The sequence below is a fragment of the Oreochromis niloticus genome, linkage group LG14 (assembly GCF_001858045.2).
Source record: "Oreochromis niloticus isolate F11D_XX linkage group LG14, O_niloticus_UMD_NMBU, whole genome shotgun sequence".
In the NCBI taxonomy this organism is placed as follows: domain Eukaryota; kingdom Metazoa; phylum Chordata; class Actinopteri; order Cichliformes; family Cichlidae; genus Oreochromis; species Oreochromis niloticus.
Window position 1 is genome coordinate 15,323,598 of NC_031979.2, and position 23,793 is coordinate 15,347,390.

A 23,793-nucleotide genomic window follows, 5' to 3' on the forward strand; every position below is an offset into this window, starting at 1 on the left:
AAAAAGCCAAACTCTTACTCATCACTGATTAAAGTACCTGCGATCATTAACAGGCAGCAGGATTCAAGAAAGTACATATTAGACAGACCAAGAGAGGTCAGCCGGGCTGTTAAACAAGCTAATTAACATAAACTCTTAACAGCTCATAAGGATGTGTGGTGAGACAAGGTTTAACGCTTTAACCATTAAGGCCTTCTATCATTAGTGTGTCGGACTTCCTACTTCACTGTGCCGCAGCTTCAAAATTGACACCAAGAGCTGCATCTGGCAAGAGCTATGAGAACAAGAGTGATAAGAATCAGCTCCCACACTGGCCACTACCGACACTGCTCCATCATTACAAACAATAAAGGAGGTAAGTGGGCTGAGATCACACTGCCTCCAGTATGTTTTTTTATCTCTAATGAAATGCTCTGTAATAATTAATTTAAGTGTTAATCATAGTCAATACAGTCATGAGATTTTTTTTGTGTGAAGTCACTGAGGTAATCTTCCATCTTTCTTGCCTCACGCTCAGCTATCATCCAGAGTCAAAGGTGATTAAATATTTAGATTGGTGCAACTCTGACGTTTTAGAGTTGATTATTCCCTCTGCTCCCCGGTCTAAATGAGCCCAAATCAGACAGAGTTCAAAGGGTTTGTTTAAGCAAGATTGCTTTGCGAAATGTAGCAGATACACAACAACCCTGGGTGGCGAGCTACAGAGAAGGGAAAATACAAGTGGAATATGTTGGAGCTGTTTTTATTTTGGTCTACCTCTAGAGAAAAGCAACACTACATTAACAATCAGGGACCGCATAGCAAGAACAAACATCCACATTATATGAACCGGAGAAAAACAAAGAAGATAAAAGTGTCTTTCGTATGTGAGCTTTTGCAGATTTCACTCTGAGCTTCTGGCCTTCCCCCACAATGAGTCCAAGTTAAACACACCTCATGCATCCTGCTGCATAATACTCACAGTCTGACGCCAAAGGAGAGGAATTTAAATAAATGGGAACAACTACAAATCTGCTTCTTCCACCAAAGTCCTTCTATTAAAAGGTAGTTCCAAAGGTTCTCAAAGCAAATCCGATATTATACGTAAAATCAGAATCTCCTAGATCTTCAATTTGAAAATACATGTTTTTCATTGTTTTATGAATTTAAAAGAGAGTCACACTATTTGTGCGATGTTGAATTTTCTCAAAATCCAAGGCCACACAACAATCAAGGCAGCAAAAAGACTACTACTACTTGGGTGACCCTGATATGCACCAATTTATCCTCAAGGAAATCTGTCTTACCCAGTTCTTCACCTAAAGGCAATAAAGCGTTTTTGTTATGTAAACATAATTGTTCAGTGTAGGAGTGAGACATTTATGTGAAAGGACGAGGACGTTATGATTCAGATCTTTGGAGGGGGAGATGTGGGTGTTTTTGAATGGAAGGTTCTTAGGATCCACAGCCTATCAAAGCACCAGTGTTACTTCAAATGCAGCACACCCGTCACACAAAAATAATAGGGTCTGTGTTTGAAATGTCTATTATGGTGTTTGTTCTGGCTACGGAGAGATCTCATTTTGGCTCGGTCACACCTTAATTTGCAAAGCTGTGGGGGTGATAGACTGAAGGGTTGACGAGGAACACACGCACACAAAGAAATGATTGTAAGGTTGACTCTGGAAGTGACGGGCGGGCTCCAGGTGGTTTTAATTGTGCATTAGGTCTGCTTATTACGACTGACTGAGAGCTTCACAATAGGATGAGCTAAATACGCTTAAACATCTTGTTTTTTTTAACTTGCTGTCTATTGTTCTAATTCACATTCAGTCTCTTTTTTCCTTTCATTCTTCCTTCCCGTCTGTTTTTCTTTCTCCTTTCTTTGTCTTTTTCTCGCCCCTCCTGCCTCATGCTTGTGATAGACTGTGCAACAGAAATCTGAAACCCATCTCAAACTCCCAGCAGGCTTAACAGTCAGACTTTCAGCTCATTTTGTTGTGAATACTGCAGTTCAGGTTGGGTTTGGACATTAAATGTTACAGTCACTGTTAGCAATGCGTCTTTAAAACTGCGTCATTCAACTCATCACACATAAGTTACCCATTTTATTGCAGAAGGAATCAGATTTTAGCCGGTGGTGTGGAAGAAAATTATGAATCCAGAAAGTGCCATCAGATTTTGATCCACCATGCAATACCATCTAGAAAAATATCATCTAGAAAAGGAGGTTCTTCTTTGAGAAGAAGCCCCCCCCCCTCCAGAAGACTGGAGAACTATTCCTGAAGACTACAAGCTTGCCCGAGAGATTTCAGGCTGTGTTGAAAAATTATGTTAGTTATACCGAATACTGACTTTCAAGCTCATTACACTTCTAGAAACTATACATTTGCCTTATATACTATTTGCACATGTAAAAAAAATAAAAATACACCGAGTAAAATATAAAGAAATGACTTGTGGCTCAAGACTTTTGCACAGTATTGTAAATTGGCCAGTATCTCCTTTAATGTCATCTCCTTGGGGGGCCAGACACTGCTCTCTTCATGTTCTGAAGTTTCTGTGTCAAACTGACCCAACCTCTATGTCAAGGGCCATTACTGGTGACTAGGACTGATCTCCAGAGGCCAGACAATGTTCAGCCGAAAAGCCCATGATGTCAAAGGCTGAAGAAGCACGTTTAAAAGGCAGGAGTTTTTTTTCCCCCAGCTCACTATATTTAGACCCTTAAATTTCATCCTCTCCTCCACAGTGATGGGTTGGTGTTTTGACATATTGGGGGACGCGCAATTGCAAGTGGATTTCTAGGAATTGTGAAAGTGGTGCTTTAATGCACAAGCAGATGACCTTGAAGGTCAAACGCTTGCTCATTGGGGATCATCTGACTATTATGGTATTTTCTCTAATACTGTATGGTCTTTAGTTTACAAAATAAGGAGAAGTGACATCGATAAAACTGGATAGGAAGAAGCTAATGGTGATATTAACGTACTAAAAGCCACACACACTAATAAGCAATCTACCCTAACCTCCAACTGGTCACACCAGATGGTTTCCCGTCCCTAAGCCCAGTACTGTTTGAGTTTTCTTCCTGTTAAAAGGGTGTTTTTCCTTCCCACTTTCTCAGGGGGTCGTATGTTTTCTCTGTATTATCACAGTGTCAAAGTTCTCTGAGGTGGTTATTGTTATGATTTGGCACTATATAGATAAATTTGAATTGAACTGAATCTATATTAAATATTCATAGATGCTGACTTGCATGATATACAGAGAAAAGCACAAGATACATAACACATTAGCAGTGAGGTGCAGATGCTAAAATCAGGGATGTTCGCTGGTCTGTACTGTATGTGAGCTCATAGGCAGAGTTGCCGTTTAAAACAATAATCCACACGTATTCCCTCACTGACACGTGGATGCATTTTAATCACCTTATTTGCATTCTCTGAAGTCAAATATACTTTTGCTGAGGATTTATTACAGGTTCACTGCTGACTGCAAGGGATACAAAGAGCTTTGGCCCTAAAACACACACACTTTTACTCAATAATGCAAACCTATTTGTTCTTGTGCAAATCTCTATAGTATAATATCTGTGGAGCATCTGGCCCTGCACGGTGCAGTAGTAAATAACCCATCCCCTTGAAGGGAGGGACCTGCTAATGAAGTCAACTGTATGCCACTGCACTGCGTAACTCAGAGGCTTGCTGGCTGCATGGCGGGACTCCCACACACCAGGGCACTGTGCTTTGCTTCACTAGTGTCTCATACTGCAGCGACATAGATTGATTCAGGAATATGAGCGATCATGCTGCTTTTAACTTGCCTGCTCTCCTCTCGCTTTTGCTCTGGCTCTCCATATGGCAGAGATAGCTTTGAATGCTGTGATTAGAAATCAGCTGATAGAACTGGGAATCAGAATGGGATGCAGATGATGTAGACAGATAAAAGAATCCTCTCCAGTGTAGGGGCCCTCCTCCTTAATGCATGCCACACTATCATCTTGATGTCTTTGTGCTGGAACATTGTTCTCTAGTTTGGAAAATGAGGTAAATCGGATTCAGAAAACAAGTGGATTAACTTAATCACCCCTCGGCTTTGACAATGACCTTCGCTTCTGAGGCATAATAAGGATTAGTTAGAAGTGGAAGGACATATGCCATGCAAAAGAAAAAGATTATAGTTCTCCCATGACAGGATGATTGAAACGTGCTATTCCTTCATGGTGAGAGACCGTGATAAGAGGCCATGGAGCCGTGCATCATAAGACTGGGATATGTGATATTCAAAGGAAAACTGCGAGTGATATTTGCACCCAGCACTGTGAAATGTGTTCGGTGTGGCTTTCTCAGACAGAAATCAGCTTTTAGTGTATTGAAATGTACATAAAGACATTGAAGCAAGACAATAGAAAGGTTTACGTTTACATTTAGGCTATTGATTTCATGCAGGCTAGCATACATTCTCCATGACTCCGGCCATTATTGGGAGGGAAATGGCATAATATTTCTCATAAACCAAGCTACATTATTGATTCCCGCCCAGGAAGGAAGTTATTCTCAGGACTGTATGAAAGACAATACAGGCACAGGGCATTATAGTCGACGAGGTCATACAACTTTATAATAGGTGTTGACCTGTGGCCTGACTTTTAGGAAAGGTGGGGTCATTCGGGAATATAAAGTCCCCAGGAAAGCTGCTACAGGCAACTAGAGGAAACAAGATCTTCAGTGGAGGAGGATGGATGGCAATTGATCTCCAGCAACAGAACAGGGTGATCAATCACCACCATCACAGCATGTCCTACCAGAATACTTCAGCTCTGGAAACTGATCCTTTTAAAAGTTAAAAAAAAAAAAACAGGTTTGGAGGACAGACAGAGAGGGGACAATGTGCTGACGTGAGTTCAGTGAAGGACGAGGCTGTCCTCCGCTGCTGTTGTTGTTGTTGGGATCAGGATTTATGCTATTGTTGCTATTGTCAGCCGGAGAGGGGTTATCTATGAAAGGAGGCTTATTGAGGAAAAGCTGTGTGTGTGAGTGTTTGTGTGCATCTCTTTTGATGTATCAGTAAATCTGCGAAACTACGGTGAATGCGTGTGAAGTGTCAGGACGCAGGAGGATGGCGGGGGAGGGGGGGGCCAAACATTTTTTCTCTCTCTTCTTCCAGTCTTCCTCTGTTCTTTCCTTTCTCGCCTCTCTCGCTTTATTTATTTATTTTATCTCTGTGTGTCTCACATCCCCCTCCTCCTCCAGCAACAAGGAATGACATTAAAATGTGGCGAACACGGTTACATAATGGGAGCTGGTAGGTGAGCTACGTCTGCATGCATTTATCTGCTTATCGCTGTCTGCGCTAACAGTCTGCGTCTATTTGTCGAGTAGTGACATCTCTCTGTGTGTGAGTGTGTGTCTGAGTGGGAATTGTTGCTATTTGTTTTTATCACCCGTGTGCAATTTGTTCACAGGTTATCCTAATGCCCTTGGAAAGACTCTATCCTGAAATAGAAAGCATGCACTGTAAACCGTAGACATAAACACACACTCTGCCTTCCTAACTCTAGATGAAAAAGCAGGACTCCATCGTCCATGTATTGCAGCAACATGCAACAATTTAGGGTTGAGAAAGATTGCCAGCACATAATTTTCTCTTTATCTATCATGCTTTCTTTCTGTTCCCCATTTTCCAACCTCTTGCTTGACTGTGTGTTTATTTCCCAGCATTGCTCAGAGTGGCAGGTGTCACTCTGAGCAATGCCAGAAAGTTGGCTAGTGTGTGCTGCTGCTGTCCGACATGAGGAAATCTGTGAAGTGAAGTGGTGAGATCACTCGCACACAGCAGCACTGGCAATGGCATTGTCTCTATAGAGGCAAGCGTAAACAAATTGATTGGGCCGCTATACTGCAGTTGCTCATGCTGACTCACCCTGTACATTACCAGCAAGAGAGAAACGCTGGGCACAGGGAACCCAGGACACTCATAAAGTGGTCTCATCTTTCCCCTTTCTCTACCCCATTTGCTACCCCTCCTCCACCCTTGCCAAGGTTATCCAGCGGGAGGTGAGAGTGGAAAAGGTAGCAGTGGTCGGGGTAGGGAGAGGAAGAAAAGATGACAGGCCACCTAAAGCAGCTTCACTAAGCAGCCGTGGACATCGCAAGGCCCTTCAACAGAGCACTTCCTCTGATTAGTAATCTGTCCCTGTGGATATGGCGTGTAAACCTGACAGCGAGGGAGCGTGTCTGAGACCGTTAGAGGGATTGTTACTGCACCATCTTAAGCTGGCTGTTTGGCTGGAGGGGGGTAACGACGTGCGGCAATGACGCTGGGGGCGGATGCACCATTTTTCTATTCCAAAATGAGCCCAATGTCACCGTGACAGCGCAGCGCTCCTCCGAGGGCATCGCAGGCCAGGGGGGAAAATGATGGATGAGTCGCCAAGCAGCCTCTCCTGCCTCACCACTGTGTACACACACACACACACACGCACACACACACACACACACACACACACAAACTCAAACATGCATTCAAAGTCAGGGAAATGCACTGACAGTATACTCACATGGTGACAATGCGTACCGTGCAAGATGTTCACAAAAAGGCTTCTGCAGATATACACGGTTTCATGCACACCTGCACAGATACAATACACACACACACCAATATGCTCACGCCGGGCCATCTGGGGATACACACGCATACAGACACACACACAAGCACACACTCTGAGTGATTTATTTGTGTCCACATGACTTATAATTAATCACCAGGATGTAAACACTCCAGATGTGGATATTTACAGGAGTTATCAGTAACACAAACACACACATGCATTCCTAGAGCCCACAGCACTAGCTTCATTAAGACTGCAGCCCTGGCTAATGCCATAGGATCAATGATAGATATTCTCTCTCCCTTTCTCCTCTTTCCTCAAACCTCCTTTATGTCTCTGACCCATAAGCAGCAGTGCGCTGCCATGCAGAGAATCCTGCAGCATGTGTTCCTTCTGTGACCGAGCAGTGGCCTCCAATAAGGCCCTCAGGTCATCCCGTAGCTATTACCTCCCCGACACATCGCACCAAACACACACACAGCCCACTATTCACTGCATCACCACTCATGAGGGTTAGGAGGATTACATTTAAAAGCAATTACCAAAAGAGCTGATTACCTGCAGAAAATTGTAGCCGCTAATATGGCAAGGTTAGTTAATTTATGTCAGACTCCTGAGTTTTCAGTTAAATAAGGATCATTTAAATCTACTATTTCACAATACACAAGGAAACACCACAATTTAGATGCCACAGTTGTACTGAGCAATGCAATAACTCTGTGATCTTATTACTGCATATTTACAGTAACTGCAACAGATTACAGATGTCATCTTTTTGGAATCAGATTACTTTAATTCCATTACATCTAATCAAATACTCTGCCTCAGCCCTGCTGAGCTCACAGAAAACAGCATCTTTGACAGTCTTCATGCAGATGCAGGCCTACGCGGGCAGTGAAGGAGAAATATGGTCGGCCTCTGGTGAGTAAGGCACGTATAGCTGAGTGGCCATCCATCACGGCCCTGCAGCGGGGAGCTATGCGGGCGCTGTCTGCTCAGACCCCCTCGTCTCATAAGAGGGAGTGGGGACTAGGAAGAGACAGGACAGTAAGAGAAAGGGCTCATAAACATATTCCGGCTGGAAGGGGGAGGGTGCCATGTGAAATCCTCTGACATCGGGGTTGGAGGAAAAATGTCTGGCCTCTTAGATTGATGGACTAAGCTTCTGAGCGTGTAGTGTTTTTCCCGCAGCCCAATACACAGGGGTGTACGGCTATGATTACACGTAGTCAAGCCCCGGCTGGGAGTGGATGGTGGCTACAGTCCAAATATTAGGATTAATGACCATGCTGGTAAGTCTACTGAAATATCAGTCATGCTTCTATTGCGTTCCAATGCCATACAGGCAAACACTGGCAATGTAGGAGAACATTTGGAGTCTACCAAAAAAAGAAAGAAAGAAAGGCATCTATTTGTTTTTCTGCTCTCCACTCAAATATGCTTTAGCTGTGACAGGAGTGATAAATAAACAATAAGTGGGATTACTTGAGCTCAGCTACAGGTGATGTTAAACAAAAATCAATACATAAAATAACGAAAGCTTGCAAAACCTATGTTCTGCTGCTCATGCTAATTAATTCAGATAATAATGTGTGCAGTAATACATCGAAATGTCCACCCACAAGACAGGGCGGATTAAATACCCTGCTCTAACCCCTACAGCATAACCTCTATTCTCCCTTCCACTGAATCTGTTGCAGAATTTCAATTATACATGCTGAGAACAGGAGTGAAATATGGAAATGAAGGCGATGCTAGAGTGGGCGGTGCTCTAACCATGTCGCGAGGAATGCTCAATGCAATAACTTTTGATAATAATCAAAAATAAGCCGATGCAGTTGCATTGTGATTTCCCCAAAGACTCGATGTAGTACAGTTACCAGATGACAATCAAGCGCTAACTTGCATGTCAATGGAAAAGGTCTCCCGATCGGGCGCCACAGGGGCGAGTGACAGAGCTATTGATGTTACCTCAGAAAAACTGTGCCCTGGTCTATCTATCTTAACACAGGACCGCCCGCTTTAGATAAATGACAATGCAGGTACATGCATGGAGCCAAAGGTTAGTCGTATCATTTGCCTCAATCTTGTTGTAACAAGACTGCTTTAAATTGTCCCTCTAACCCGTTGCTCTACATACTAAATACCACCAAAGCATAAAGTAAACTTTTAATGGCTTGTGCTGTAACCTCAACTGCATTAGGCCTACAACTCAAGCATATATTTCTCCACCGAGACAAAAAAGAAAGTTTCATGTGCTTTCAGGGTAAATTAGTATGTTTTGCTGAAAAGGCATGTAACCTGTCATGCTTGGTGCTAGTACTTTCAGCATGCAGCGAACACATGTGGCCAGCTGCCAATGCAGATTGTTGCTTACTGTGCTCTTTTTGTGGTGCCCTTGCCACTATGCATCTTTAATGTCCTGTAATTGAAAACCGTCACCTCTGTGACGGTCCTGCAACTTCGGGGGCACCTGTGTCTCACGCCATGCATGGCTAATCTCTCCGTATTGATCAGGTCACGTGGTCCTTCTGCTGTAACATGGAAAAATGTACAAATGCCTGTGTGGCTTATGCACACACTCTTGCATGCCTACATAAGTTCTTTGGAAATCTTGCCTGATATCTTGTGGCAGCCCCATACTGTAGAGGAAGCTTCAGAAGACAAGCATTGATTTCAAACAAATCTACTCAGACATCTCCTCTTTCTGGTTCGGTACACCTTTCCGCTGCTAATGAGCAGCCATCTTTATTCCCTACCGAGTAAGATGTTCTTTTTTTCATGCCTTGTGTCAGGGAATACTGGCGATTCATTACCAGGGAGGAGAGATGGAGGAGGGAAAAAAAGGAATATGATGGTTAAGCCTGAGCTTTAAGACAGACAACGACGTCCCTTAATCCCCTCTGAGCAGCCGTAAGCCTTCGGTTATCGCTCGTTAGAATTGTGCATCCCTTAAACACATTAACTTAGGCCCTAACGCTGGCCCCTTTTGTATGACACAGCAGCTGCTCATTGCAGACAGTCAGTAGGCTAAGAGGGCGGAAACATGCTAATTGCTGTCAAACACATTTAAATGGGTAGCAAGGATGTTTTTAATGCATGCAGCACATTTCACAGCAATCAACATTATCCTAGACAGTGCTCAAGGAAGCCACAATTCCACACTGCCTCTCAAATGTGTCAAGAACGGGAATCAGGTATGAGCCTCACACACTGACAGCTTCTCTATCAATGATGTATGCACGTGGTTCTATAATATGTCTTTGTGTCGTACATGCACCTGGATTGCAATGATTATCAGCATACAGGTTCAAAAGACAGAGAGAACCTTTGAGTCTAGGATCAGTTCCTCACTCTACTCCATTATGTACTAAAATAAAACTCCGAACACAACCTACACCACCCCTGACTACAGGATGCAGTCTATTAGAAGTGTTAGAGTCATTCAGTCTTTCTTTTTTCTCCACAAATAAGCCATACTATAAAAGAAACATGACAAATAGAGTTAGGTATTTGAACAAATATACCAGCTACATATCATTTGTTGAGTCATTGCATTTTTACGTGTCTTTTCCTAGGCGAGTAGGTTGCACATTACCTTAGTTTTGCTAATTTAGTAGCATACCAACTACAAGGTAGTCCTTCCATTTTGCTTTGTTCGCTTAGGTTTGAGAGTAGCGCAAAGGCGCCTACGGAAAGTCTTATTAGGATAATTGTATAGATATGTAAATTTTTTTATTAATTTTGGCAGGTTAGAACATTTTAATATGTTGACCAACCTTGTATCAGGGTTTGATCACTGTGTTCCCAAAACAGGCAACTTGCCTCACAGCAAGAGGGTCCTGAGTTCAATTCCACCATCAGGCCGGGGTCTTTCTATTTTCTCCATGTTTCCATGGGTTCTCGCCGGGTACTCTGGTTTCCTCCCACAGTCCAAAAATAAGCAGTTAGTGCGGTTAGGTTAACTGGAAACTTTAAATTGCCCATAGGTGTAAATGTGAGTGCGAATGGTTGTCTCTCCCTGTGTGTTAGCCCTGAGACAGACCGGCGACCTGTCCAGGGTGTACCCCACCTCTCGCTCTATGGTAGCTGGGATAGGCTCCCGCCCCCCGCGACCCTGATAACGATAAGTGGAAGAGAATGGATGGTTGGACAGATAGATGGATGGATGGAACTTGATTCCTAAATAGTGCCCACTGTGTTTTTTACATTATTTTAACAAATGACCAAATTTATGCTACCCAATTTCCACCACAGCTTCACAACAGCTTCCGAGTATAGCTCAAACATCATTTTAACCTAGTGTTTTTCTTCAGTTTCCATTTGCCACCATTCAGTGCACTTAGATAAACAGAGCCTGATGGTGCCTGTGATCTCCAGCTGTGCTGTGGGTCACACTGACAAGGGAGAACCACAAGGAATGGAAGACCATTACAACAAAGGAGAGCTTGTTATATATTCTGACTGCGGCATGGCTAAGATGCTTGGTGTTTGCTGAGACAGCAGATGACTTGGCTTGCTCTCTCGGCCCCTTGCTCAAGCAACGCAGGATAGACTTAATTGCCTCATTAGCAAAAGGGCCAGCGACGAGTCGGCCTCTTCCACATTGTTCAATGTCAAGAGTGCAACCGAGAGGAAAGGTTAATAGAGTAAACAACATCTCCCTCTTCTAAATAGAAAAAAATGTTTATTTTTCTACTATGATGGGTCAGTGGCCAAAAGCTTTATTTCACTCCACACTGACAGATTTTTAATGTAATCTTATCTGCATATTGCATATAGCAACCTTCATTATTCCTAATTTCAGAGTACAACACAGCTCGCTGTAGCTGTGTGGTAACTCCCAGTGCTGCCTTTTTTAAAGCTTGGTCCCGTCTAGAAAGCAGAGTCATCACGCCAACTTTAATTATTTTAAGAGCTTGAATTTGCAAACTCTGCTATTTCCTCCTCCACAGCTTCTTTGGATCCCAGACAGCAAATCAAGCCAAATGCTATTGCACTCTTGATTTCCCTATTGAAGAAAGACATACCATTAAAAAAAAAGGGTTGATGCTGGGAGAAAAACGGAAAGTCCAAAATAGAAAAAAGCTACATGCTTAAGAATTTTAAGAGAGGCATCAAACTCGAAGTAAAGTACAGTTTTTGCTTGCTACTATAACAGTTTTAGACACTTAAACACTTCGTCTTACTCATCCAGCAACTACAATAAGACAAGTTTCATACAAAATGTGACAGTTTGGACAACATTGCCAAACCATAACAGGCATCTTGAATGCAGTCCTAAGCCCCTGTCTGTTTCTTAGCAAGAGATGTGGTACTCTGTAAGTTGAGCCTGACAAACTCCATGACAGACCAGGCTAAACAGGGCCGCACTCGGAGAAACTGTAGAAAATGTCACAAACAAAATGGCAAAAACGTAATTTTTGTTGAATGAACTCTGCATTGGCTAATTGGAGGGTTGTTGTGCTGCAGAGCACTCGGGTATATATGTGGCTATGCAGCAGTAGCAAACACAAAGACATTCCACACTGTTCTCTTTATATCTATACAAAGCCATATAGTTGCTTTCCTGGTCCTGGAAAAAATATAGAGGCTGTTAAGATGTAAATGTAACATTTATACTTTAGATACCTTCAGGCTGTGGACTCTCCCTCCTTTGCTGCAGGGCAGTTAATAAGAGAGTGTACACACACATACACACATACATGCACACACACATACACACATAGAAATATGTACAGCTAAACATCTGCATGGGCAGTATAGCGTAAAGGCTCCATTTCATCAACAAGTCAAGTCTAACGAGTCGGAAAAAAAGGTGGTGGTGCCATCTGTTCTGAACCACTTTGCCGGGAAGGGGGGAAAAGAAACGGGAGGGCAAGAGGGGAAAAAAAGCTTTTTCAGCACTGACATCATGCTGTACCCTGACCACAGCCTGAGTGCATGCATAAGTTACTTTATCAAAAGTGAAAACAACAAAACTTCTCAACCTTTTCGCCCGGTAAAAGGCTCTGGGTGCTTAAATCTGAAAATACTGACTCCAATGCAATCAACGGTATTATATACTTAATTTGTGGACAATGGAGCAACTGATCAATGATATTGGGTTTACAATGTTTTCGCTGTGGTATGAAAGACCAAGTGGCCGACATTGTGGTTGGATAATGAAATCATCCATCACGCAACATCCACTGCAGAAGAACAGGACTGCCAACCCAAGACTGGACCTAAATTATGGGATTTTACAGTTTCTACTGAAGCGCAATTACACAAGGTGAGGTTCTGATGACAAGGGGTTTTATTCCCTATGAAGAATTAATCAGCAGAATTGCATATTATAAAGAGCTTTAAAAGGTCATTTCCAAACTTTTGTTGCAGTCCATGAAGAGATTAAGGCCACTGTTTAAACTTACTAAATTTACAACTTTCTTGCCTCCCTGCTGATATAAAACTGTCCTAGATCTCAGCTGGACAGTGGGCAGAGATCTGACTTCATGCTATCATGCACTAAGGGAGGAAGGGATCCTCCAGATGGTGCTCAGGTCTCGTGCAGGTAACCACTTTTTCTTCCGCCTCTCTAATCAATGACCATCGAATTCTCGCTCTCTCCAAAACAGCATCCATCTTTGGGTCTTTCCTGGCTGCGCTGTGATGACCAAGCGCAGGTGAAGATAAATGTCTGAAGGGCAGAAGGGCCTCTGCTGATTAAAGCAACGAAGGCTTTAGGGAAGACTGGCAAGCAAAAGAGGAAATGGAGTGAGACAAAGGAGCGTGCGCATTCAAAACACCTAATGGAGTGTCCTGCTTGCTGGGCTACTCGACTGCGTCAAATTGAAAGAAACGGCAGGCGTCTAACTAGAGCGACGTGGAACATTTCCTCCTGTTCAGTCAGTCAGAAAAGTGTGAGAAGAGGGTGGAAAGAAAAACTCACTTAGGATCTCATTGTTTGGCTTAGTGCAAGTTGCTTTCATTCATTTGCAGTCAATTTGTGGAATTGAATTACAGCCGAACTCCACGCAGAGAGAAAGAAAATCAATATTTTGTGCATTGGTGACACGCTGGAATTAATTCATATACATTTCAGAATTGAAAAAAAAATCCTCTCTGATTTATGTAGATTTATGGAGAGGATTCCCTGTGGTCAGAGTCTGGCTGTGCTCTCTTGCTGATTCCCATCTAAGCAGCATGATGCCATTTAAACTTACAAGTTGGAATCTGGACACAATAATCAATAATCACAGTGTGACATGAGGCACCACACACACTGGGTTCTGACAGGTGCACCCCATGACCAATTAAAGTACGACTGGTAGGAAATGATCAATTATTGGCAGACAGTACACTGGAAATGTGAACCATGCGAGAGACTTGTCCAAAAATGAAGACATCCGAGTGTTCGGTCGAGGTCCAGTCTTTTGAGTAAACAACTTATATGAAAGCAGTAAACTCACATGTTGTTATTTTCAATCATCCTAACAAGCTTCCAGGTGACTTTGGTGAGGCATGGATGCTTGACCGCTGTGTGCTCATAATTGCTTATAAATGTTTAATCAGTAGTGTAACTTTACTTTCTTTGAGTAATGGGTGTAAGCACTGTCCCAACCTGCTTGGAAATGAAAGGCAGCTGAGCAATAGGCTTTTTTAGCAGTTTATTTTTCTGCACAGTTGGATTGCACAGCTGCATAGAAAACAAGAGATATACCTGGTTTCAGAGACAGAGAACATAGATCAAAAGCATGTTCTGCTTAGAGAAGACAAGCATGCCAGCTTTATTCCGCGCTGCCAGTTTTCACTAAGGCAGAAAGCACTTGAAAGCACCACAACAGTGCTGGGAGCTCAGAGATGATAGCATCTCAACCCCCACCACTGATAAACAAATCATTTTAAATGGTGTTTTTGCAAGGTGTGTGAATTTTGATTGCAGCTGAAGAACGCTTGATTGGCGATAGGCCGCATCCCACTTCTAGTACTGTCAATAGCCGCAAAGAAATTAATATCAAGACAGACCTTCAGTGTGCTGAATCAATGGGAGACACTTCTTTGCTCCACCTCACCAACCGCATCAGCGTTTATCTCAGCTTTGTTCACTCTTTGATCTGCCCGCTGCTTACATAACACAATCATAGACCTTGATTAAAACATTTATGCTCACAAGCAGCAAATCACTTCAGATTTTCCAAGAAATTATAAAGCTAGTAACCGAGTTAGCTTCATTTACTTTCACAGTGTATCACTTCTGCAAATGAGGCAAGAATCCTCCCTTTGGAGCAAATGGCCACGGTAGAATAGATCACAGATTGCTGAGAACAACACAATGTTTCCAACCACTCATTCACTTTCCTACACATTTTCTCCCTATCAGAATGATAGTTTATTGAAATTTTAAACAGCATGCTTTATTTTTGTACTATCTGATCCTAATGTGGCAAATCTGCAACCCGGTTTTACAACCTGTTCTCACTTTAAAGACATTTCATACTGACACTTGGTCAGAACCTGTAATGCTTTTGATAAATCTTCACCATAATTTTCTACAAGTTAGTTTGACAGAAATGGTCACTGTCATTGGATGTGTAACTTTGGTAACCAAGGATGTGCTCGAGATCAGGGATGGAGGCCATCCATCACTATTGCTTGTTAAGCAGATTAAAAGGATGAGAACATGTTTTCTAACAAAGTGGCAGTATTTACTAAAAGTGCTGTACTCTCATTTCTTTATGTTTTGGTAAGAAATTCTGAAGTAGGTGTAATAATTTACTGAGACATGTGGAAACATAAATGCAAATACAGTATATGAGGCAAAACAGCATATGTCGAATTCTAGGGAGCCTTAAATATTTGGTATGAACACCTTTAAGCAGGAATAGCTCTCCAGGCTTCTTGAAGGACATTCAAAGCTCTCCTTTGGATGTTGGCAGCTTTTTGTTCTGTTCTCTGTCAAGATGATCCCACACTGCTTCAGTGATGTTGAGGTCTGGGCTCTGTGGAAGCCAATCCATGACTGATAGTGATCCATTGTGTGTTTTTCTGCCCAGGTATGCATTTAGTGCACTGGCAGAGTGTTTGGGATCACTGTCATGCTGAAAAATGAATCCTTTGCCAATCAGATGCTTTCCAGATGGAATTGCATGGTGAGTTAAAATCTGACTATATTTTTCTGTGGTCATAATTCCATGGATTTTAACAAAGATCTATAACATCACTGGCTGAAATGCAGTTCCAGACAATGAAAGAGCCTCCACTGTGTTTTACAGATGGCTGTAGCTACTCTCTCCTTACTACCTTTGTACTGATGACAGTTTGAATCAGAAATTTCAAATTGTGATTCAGAACTGTTGTCACTGATTAGCAGTCCAGTTCTTGTATAATTTGACATACCTCAACAAACCTCGACACACTGTGACAAGCATTATTTTTGCTATTTTTCATAGATTCAGCTAATTCGGCTAATGTTTTTGCACAAGTCTGCTAGTAACCATGTACCTAAAGAAACAATGTTTTTGCTCCAACTTGTCTGTTATGTGAGGACACAGTATTTACTGTGTGCTGATTCATGAGTCAGTGTTAAGTAGTTTAACAAGCAAACAGACAAATAAAAACTGGGTCTAAAAATGGTCAGAAACAAGGAATAGACTGAGTGAAAAAGCAGCCAATGTCCAAACCTTCAGAAACCCTGGAGAAACATCTGATTCCTTGGAAGCCATATATAAAGAAATAAGGGACTGGCTCAAGACTTTTGCACAGTACTGTAAAAGGATGTTCAAAAGATCAAATCAGTTTATCAGCAGATAAGCAGAATATGGTGTGGTGCAGAAGAAACAAAAAAGGGTCATGCTAATCGGTTGTGGGAGCAAGTTAGGCTGTTGCTACTTTAATTCACTGCTAACGTGATCATATGAAATATGCATGCTTAGCACTGAAATATTGTATTGTTCACGACAGCTGCAGGTTAAGTAAAAAGCATGGTTAACTAAATCTATATGCTTAGGTCAGCTGGTGAGAGAGCTATGTGAAGTGGGGTCAAGTGATGAGGTGAAGGGTTATTTTGTAAGGTGAATGCTGTCTTGAGCTCATCTAATAAGACACTTGATCAAAATGACAAAATGAGCTATTGATTTTTTGATTAATCAATTCAGACGCACCCCTTCCCCAAGGTGACATCTTGTCCAGCCTGCTGTGAAACAGCCGAAACAAAACAAAAAGCCAGTGGAGGCATTCCTGGTTTCAGTACTGCTTTCAACAAATGATGCGTATGCAGAACTAATCTGGATTGCACAACACATTTTTAGGCAAACATATTCTTGCTGCGTGCTTGATTCCAACATGTTCTTGAGATTTGTTTGCCTCACTGGTAAATGGTCGGGGTGAATACTAGCTATTCAGAGGGCAAGTTCTGAATCCCGAAGTTTTAGTTTAAACATTAAATACTCTAAACAATGCTGTGCTAAATACTGCAATCAAGTTGTGTCTCATTCTTATAGCCACTGTTGACTTTTTCAGTAAATAACAAAGACCACAATCTTTCCCTATCCCTATGCGGTGTGGGTTCCTTTAACATAACCATAAATAAGATTTAAGCTGGTTTAGTTGTTACGAATGGATATTGTAAACAAAGATCAAATGGTTGCAGTAAACAAGTAAAGAACATGGCTAGAGCACATTTTCTTGCCAGATGCAAACATTAAAAATAAAAGCACATGCAGGTGGAACGGTTATGTTTCCCGTAAAGTGTATGTGCTTTTGCTGTTTTATTTTACAGTTAATCTCCTTTTTTTCCTAATTGCGATGGTTCATTTTCTTCCAATTTGTTAATCAACTGATCGAGCAAATGTTTAAGCACTAAAAGCTAATTTGCAAAATATTAGCGACTTAACGAGAGAAAATATTTCCTCCACTCAGTAACCAGATTCACTTCTCTTTAAAATGTGTCACAGCTCAATCTGATCATCCTGACTATCAGTGGAGTCTTGACGTTCATTAATACTGCTGTTCAGCCCAGCATAGACTGCACATGTGTCTCTGGTTAATGTGAACGTGAGCTTCTCCAGAACATCTGTCAAAGATTAGCAGTAAAGTGAAAAAGGCAGTTCCTGTTCATACGTTCCAAAATAATCTGGGAGTAATTTTCCCAGTGACGGATGAAAGGGGCCGGGTGTAGGTCAGAAACACTACACAAACCCACCTCTGTCTACGCATATGTATTTTATTTCGCAGGACGCCAGCGACAAACGGCTCGTGCAGAATAACGCCCGGGTGGCTCGGAAATTGCGGGTGTGGTGAAACGAAGATGAAGGAACTGCCAAACAAAGAAATATTGTGGAAAACTGCAGACGATTCCAGCGGTACAATCTTTGTATATTTTTCCTTCGGATGTCTTCGGTTTCAGTGAAAACACAAACCTGCCTCGATCCTCCAGGAATAAAAGCACTTACTGTACAAAGCAGTTAGACTTTCACCTACAAACGCTCTCATTCAAAGCGTGGCATTCGGTTTGCTGCGACAGAATAGAAAGACCTTCCAACTAAAAGCACCACAATCAATGAAACATGAAGAATCCCCCAGGTACGAAAAGAGGATGGCTTGTTATTCAGGGAACCATGCTGTCATTTAAAGGCCATACACATCAGAAGGAAAGTGCTTGGAAGGCAAATCAGTGTTTGCTAATGATATGGTTCAATTGTTTTGAGGACAGCAGGACCTCTGCACTCATCTGTAGGCCTCTTCAGTCACCATTGTTGCAGGTTTTGTATTCCAGAGGGCTCTGCCCTTGATGAGCCAGTCAGATTCTGCACTTTTGTTTTGAGTAATACAATCCTCTCTGGATGGAAGTGTTTTTACACTTCGTTCTGCATGTAAAATAACTGACATTGTAGGTGCAAGGGAAGTCATTCAACAAAAGCATTGGTACAAAATTTCCTTCAACAGCTGCAGCTACACTTTACTGTAAGTCCTGCATTCTAAATGCATGAGCTAAATGATAGGGATTTTTACACACACTCTGTGAAACACCACACTAGTCCCAATGTGTGAAACTTTAAAAACATGAGATTACTCTTCATGCAAGTAAAAAGTCAAACATCACACAAGTTCAAGTCCTGCAAAGCAGAGCTTCCAGAGTCACCACATATTTCCCTCCCAAAAACAAAATACCTTCAAAGCTGAGAATATAGAACGGGGATGCCAAATGATAACACTGACGCACGACATGAGTCAAAAGAAGATCAAAACTAAGCCTTAATGTATGATAACTAGACGTCAAATATCGAAACGTCTTTGGGTGTGCAGGAATGTCAGAAGTCTTTGGCGAGGGTGTGTGTGTGTGTGTGTGTGGGAGTGTGATTCAGGCACAAACACATCAAGATGTCACTTCATAACCTCTGGCTCAGGAGGCTCCTGTCATCTTCACATTTCAGAGATCCTCTGCCTACCCCGGCAGACATGCTAAATATAGAATGGGGACAGAATTTCTGTTTGGAGCCACTGCTCTCTTTATCTACATCACACACTAGCATACTTGCATAGGCACTGCCATCTTCTCGGTATTATACTGTACGAATGTATGAATGTGGACATCAGCACACATCTTAATGCTAAGATTCTGCTGTACTGCAGTGATCACATTGCAGTTTTCTTAGACACTGAGGCCCAAATGGCCATGCAGGAAAAAGAAGAAGAGGCAAAGGTGCTAAGGTTCGGCTCTCATATAAAAGCTAATCATACTTTCAAATTAGATTTCCGTCAAGTGACTTAGATTGTGTTATTACTTTTTGGACAGTCATTTCACTTTCAAATTCCCCCCATTCAGAATCATTTAATCCTGGCACTGGGACAGACACGCAATCAATCACTGGTCTCCATTACCTGGCCGAATTGCCACGTGCCCTGTGCTCTTACTGAGTTACTTGATTTGTTCAGTTTTGTTTGACCTTGTTCTGATTCTTACTTCACATCAGCAGAGTTACCGAAGGGAGCTATTGAACTCTCTGTGGCAATTAATTGTGCTACTTATCTGTAATGTGACCAGTGGATATTACATTTCCAACAGATATTAATTTAAGGATGTCTCAGGACTTGCGAAGCCAAATCCAAATTAAAAGAAAAGGAGCCCCTATTAATGACTATTGATCCTCTTTTAGAATAAAACAGCCACCTCCTCCCTCTGCTTGGCCTTTTAGTTGATCTTGAATTAATACAGGCTATAAATTCAGAGGAAAAAAGTCCTTCGGTATGGTACAGCCAAGCAGCCGAGCTTGAAAAGCTGCATATATCCCCTCGGTTGGGGGGTGGGTGAATACTCTTTTGGATGACTGATGGATGTTTTGTTCTTGGATGAGAGACGTGTGACCCCGGTTCCAACTGTATTGAACATGCCATCCAGACACATCGCTGCACAAACTGTTTAATATAGTTTTCTTTCCATTGTCTTAAACATGACAAAGGAGGGAAAAAATACCTCACCATGGCAACAAGTCATTTAATACTCAAGGCGCAGTCATATGGTTATTTTAAGAAAAGCAAACAACTGCTATTATTTAGGGATAATGTGTAATGTTTTCACCTTCTCCTGAATGAGCCGGTTGCGTTATTTAAGATCGCCATTACCGGAAAAGCACTGCTGGTGTTATGATAATCTGCATGCTTAGCTTAAAATAGCCTACATCATTGCCCAGTGTTACAGAGTGCTTTTTGACCTAAACCTAAGATTTACTTGTATGCAGTGTTCTCTGCAGGGTCAGCTCCTTTAGTTTAACAGAGGATCAGTATGCATTACAGCGTACCACACTCTTTGGACTTGCTGGTCTACCAATGTAAGCCATGACAGGTTAGCTTATCCATACATATCTCCATCCTTCAACTATCTATTTATTTTATACCAGGTCCAGAGGGACGAGGATCTCTCCACTGAACGCATTAGGCATTGGACAGGGTATTCCACAGACATATCACCACAATATGTCAGTGACTGAATAATGGGAGACGAAGATAACAAACTCTCCAGGCATTTACAAGCCTGCAGCACAAACCACATCAAGCATAAGCAAATAACATCAGTTGTATGTCTAAACTAATGGAATAGAAAATTAAAAACAAATGCCGGGGTCTTTTGATTTCTCTCCAGACTGCAATACGCAACGAGCAGCAAGCCACACAGAAACTACCAGAGCACGACCTCAGGACTCAGACCACAGCGCACGAGCCGTGTGGATTTCTCCTCATACGGCTACACTCAACCAATCTAACTCTCAACCAGGGTGGGGGTTCAAAGTTTTTCTAGCACCCAGTCAAAGACACTCTTCAAACTTTTAAATCTTTTGTTAGTTTGTCTTTTCAAATCTGTGGCTTTCAAAACTAGTTTTCCCCTCAGTTACACCGCAGGTGATGAGACAGCAGTGGGGTGAATAACACCTCGTACTGGCTGTCATTTTTAACACACCGTCCCGCAGTGCTAACAGTAACTTCCAGTCAGAGAGGTCACAGTGGAATTAAACATTCCTCATTGAGCTTCGGACCTGGAAACAGTTCCAGGCCGCCTCTACATTACAATCCCATAATATTAGTAACAGTAATAATAGAAGCAGGATTACTGTTAACACAGCAAATAGCAGTAGTGATAAAATCAAGCTGTGGAGACAAATGAAGCTTCTGTTTCTATAAAATAAAAAGAGGTCCATCTATGGTTTATGATACAATAAAATAAGAGTAACAATTTAAAACAAGACTTTTTGGAGATCCTTTCAAGACATCCTAACAAATATCCTAACAAATCTAATCATTAACATCCAGAAGAGCTAGAATAGAGATCTTTTCTAGCCTAGTGTTTTCTCGGTGGTTACTGAAATTAATGAATTATTTCCCTTTGTTTAAATATGACAAAGGAGGTTTTTGTGCATCTGCTGCGGGCCTGCCTTTGAAGAAAATGCCAATACAAGAACGCGCAGGGTCAATAAATCTTGAAAGCAGATTTGAAGGGAGGGGTCAGGTGAACTTTTATCCCCTTCACATTGCTTTAATTTGTCCCATTTTCGAGAGCTCCCAGGTTGAGAGAAAGCGCACGGTTGGCTATAGCGCGTTTGCGTTTTTGAAGATGAATCTAAATGGAAATGTAATCATTTCTCACCCAAATCTTAAAGTGTCATAAGGGGGAAGAGAAAATAGACAACAGATATATTCTGACATCATTCTGAGCCGAAGCTGTCAGATGTGGTGTTAACGACACGTGAAACAACGAAAGAGAATTATATTCAAATATATACGGAAAATGAACCTCAGTGTTCACATCCTCAGCAATTTTCAGAGCAACACGCCTGCGCTGCTTTTACATAAATAAATCCGATCTTTTAAAGAAATGGAAAGTGACTTACCCAGAAACAAAGAGCGAGAGATTGCAGACATCACGGCTCGAAATCCCATATGTAACGGAGCTGGAAACAATGCGCTCAGACTGCCTTCAAATTCATTCGGCTGACCTAAGCGCAAGCACAACGAAGCGGCACCATCAGCGAATTAAGGACCGAAATCACAGATAAATAAATCTTCATTGAGCTTATGAGTCCAACGACATCATATGTTGCACACGCCCGACATATCTAAGCCTCCCGAGAAGAAAAAGAAGAAGAGGAAGAGGAAGAAACGAGGCTCTTTCTTTTCATTGTAATTTTGATCGCAGGCTACTTGGCGTCAAATCAAAGTTCCCTGGCTGTCTGGCTCTGGCGTGGGACGTGTTGTCTCAGAGTCCCCTCTGTCTCCTCCTCAGCAGTCTCTCCTCCTATCCTCCTCCGCTGCACAAAATGCCAGAGAGGGGAAGGAGGAGGAGGAGGGAGAATAGGTGGATGATGATGAGGGGATGCTGAAGGATGGAGACCTCTAGAGTCTGAAGTTCTCTTACACATGCTTGAGCATCCGGCAACACACGCTCTGCTTGTTGGGTGGCTGGGAGTCGATAGTTAGGTGCAGCAGACAGGAGTGAATCTGTTTACGTATCACTGAATGAAAATCATGCTAGCTGATAAATAGCTACACACAGTCCCATTAAACAAAGCTGCATATGAAGTTGAGACACTGGAATTATATTTTTGTATCTTTGATCTGTATATTAATGCAATATACAGTATATCAACAATGCTCTTTGTAAGGCAGCGTTCACCAGCTGAAAGCCAGAGTTTTGATAACAAAACCTTATCATTACATTTTTCCTTCTTATTTTTTAACATAAGCCATTAACACTTAAAATTACAGCATTCTGCTCTGTATCAATAAAACACTGACTGGTTGGCACTGGTGTTTGTTCCACTGGGGAAAAAAGGGAGAAACAGGAAGGAAGGGGCGTGATTAGGGTTCATGAGTGTGTGACAAAACTTTTAAAAGTTTACAACCAGTTATTAGAGACCAAAATATTTTAGAACTGGTATAAAACGTCTTACTGTGTAGTTACCAGAAGTTAAATAGCAGCTAGAGGTTTTGCATCAAACTTAAAAAAGACTATCTGTGATCCACCCTCGTCTTTGTTATTATATTTCTCTGTGATGTTAATATTTTTCCACTTCAGATAACACTGGATGTCTTGAAAAGCTGCACCTTTATATTTGTGTCCCTTCTTGCTACGAGCTGCTGCAGAAAATGTCACGCATGTGTCTTTATGTGAAATAATAAGGCTTATTTTTTATTTTTATTTTTTTTAAATCAGTGAAGCCAACATATATTTTAAGAGACTGTAATATGCAGGCTATAATAATTGTCACATTTTCCCCAAAGCTTATTTTTTCTTGTATTCCTCATAACTACAGTATTTCAAAAAACCACACAATGTTGTTGTTGTTGTTTTTTTAAAATCTGCTATAAGTATTTTACTTTTTTTTTTTTTACAAATGTTCATATATTTGTGGGAAAGTTCTATGTCTTTTGTTGATACTACAGCTACTATACTACATGAGTATTTCAAATAATGTTGTCTTAAACTGTTTTTTGAGGATTTGGTGTGACTTTACAATAGGAACAGGGAAATCCAGTCCACATGTTAAAGCCCAGAAAAGGTATGCATTTTGTTACTATATTATTCAGGTATGATGATGTATAGTTATGATTAAAGGAATTAAATTTAAAGATTTGTCTGGAATCATAGGGCATATTTGTTCTCGTTTACCATGTTATAATGTGACCATGCTCTGATTATTCTGTGCATCTTTACAAAACTGTCATCCCAC

The 23,793-nt window shown here is 41.7% G+C and overlaps 1 protein-coding gene across 1 annotated transcript in view; it reads right to left on the minus strand.

The window, feature by feature from the left end:
- Positions 1–22,428, minus strand: part of clmpb (CXADR like membrane protein b) — a 74,909-nt gene extending 52,481 nt beyond the window's left edge. The window contains exon 1 of the mRNA XM_005474590.4: positions 21,955–22,428. Within this exon, the coding sequence (XP_005474647.1) occupies positions 21,955–22,003 (49 nt within the window). The 5' untranslated portion in view covers positions 22,004–22,428. The remainder of the gene's footprint in view (positions 1–21,954) is intronic.
- Between the last annotated feature and the right edge of the window lie 1,365 nt (positions 22,429–23,793).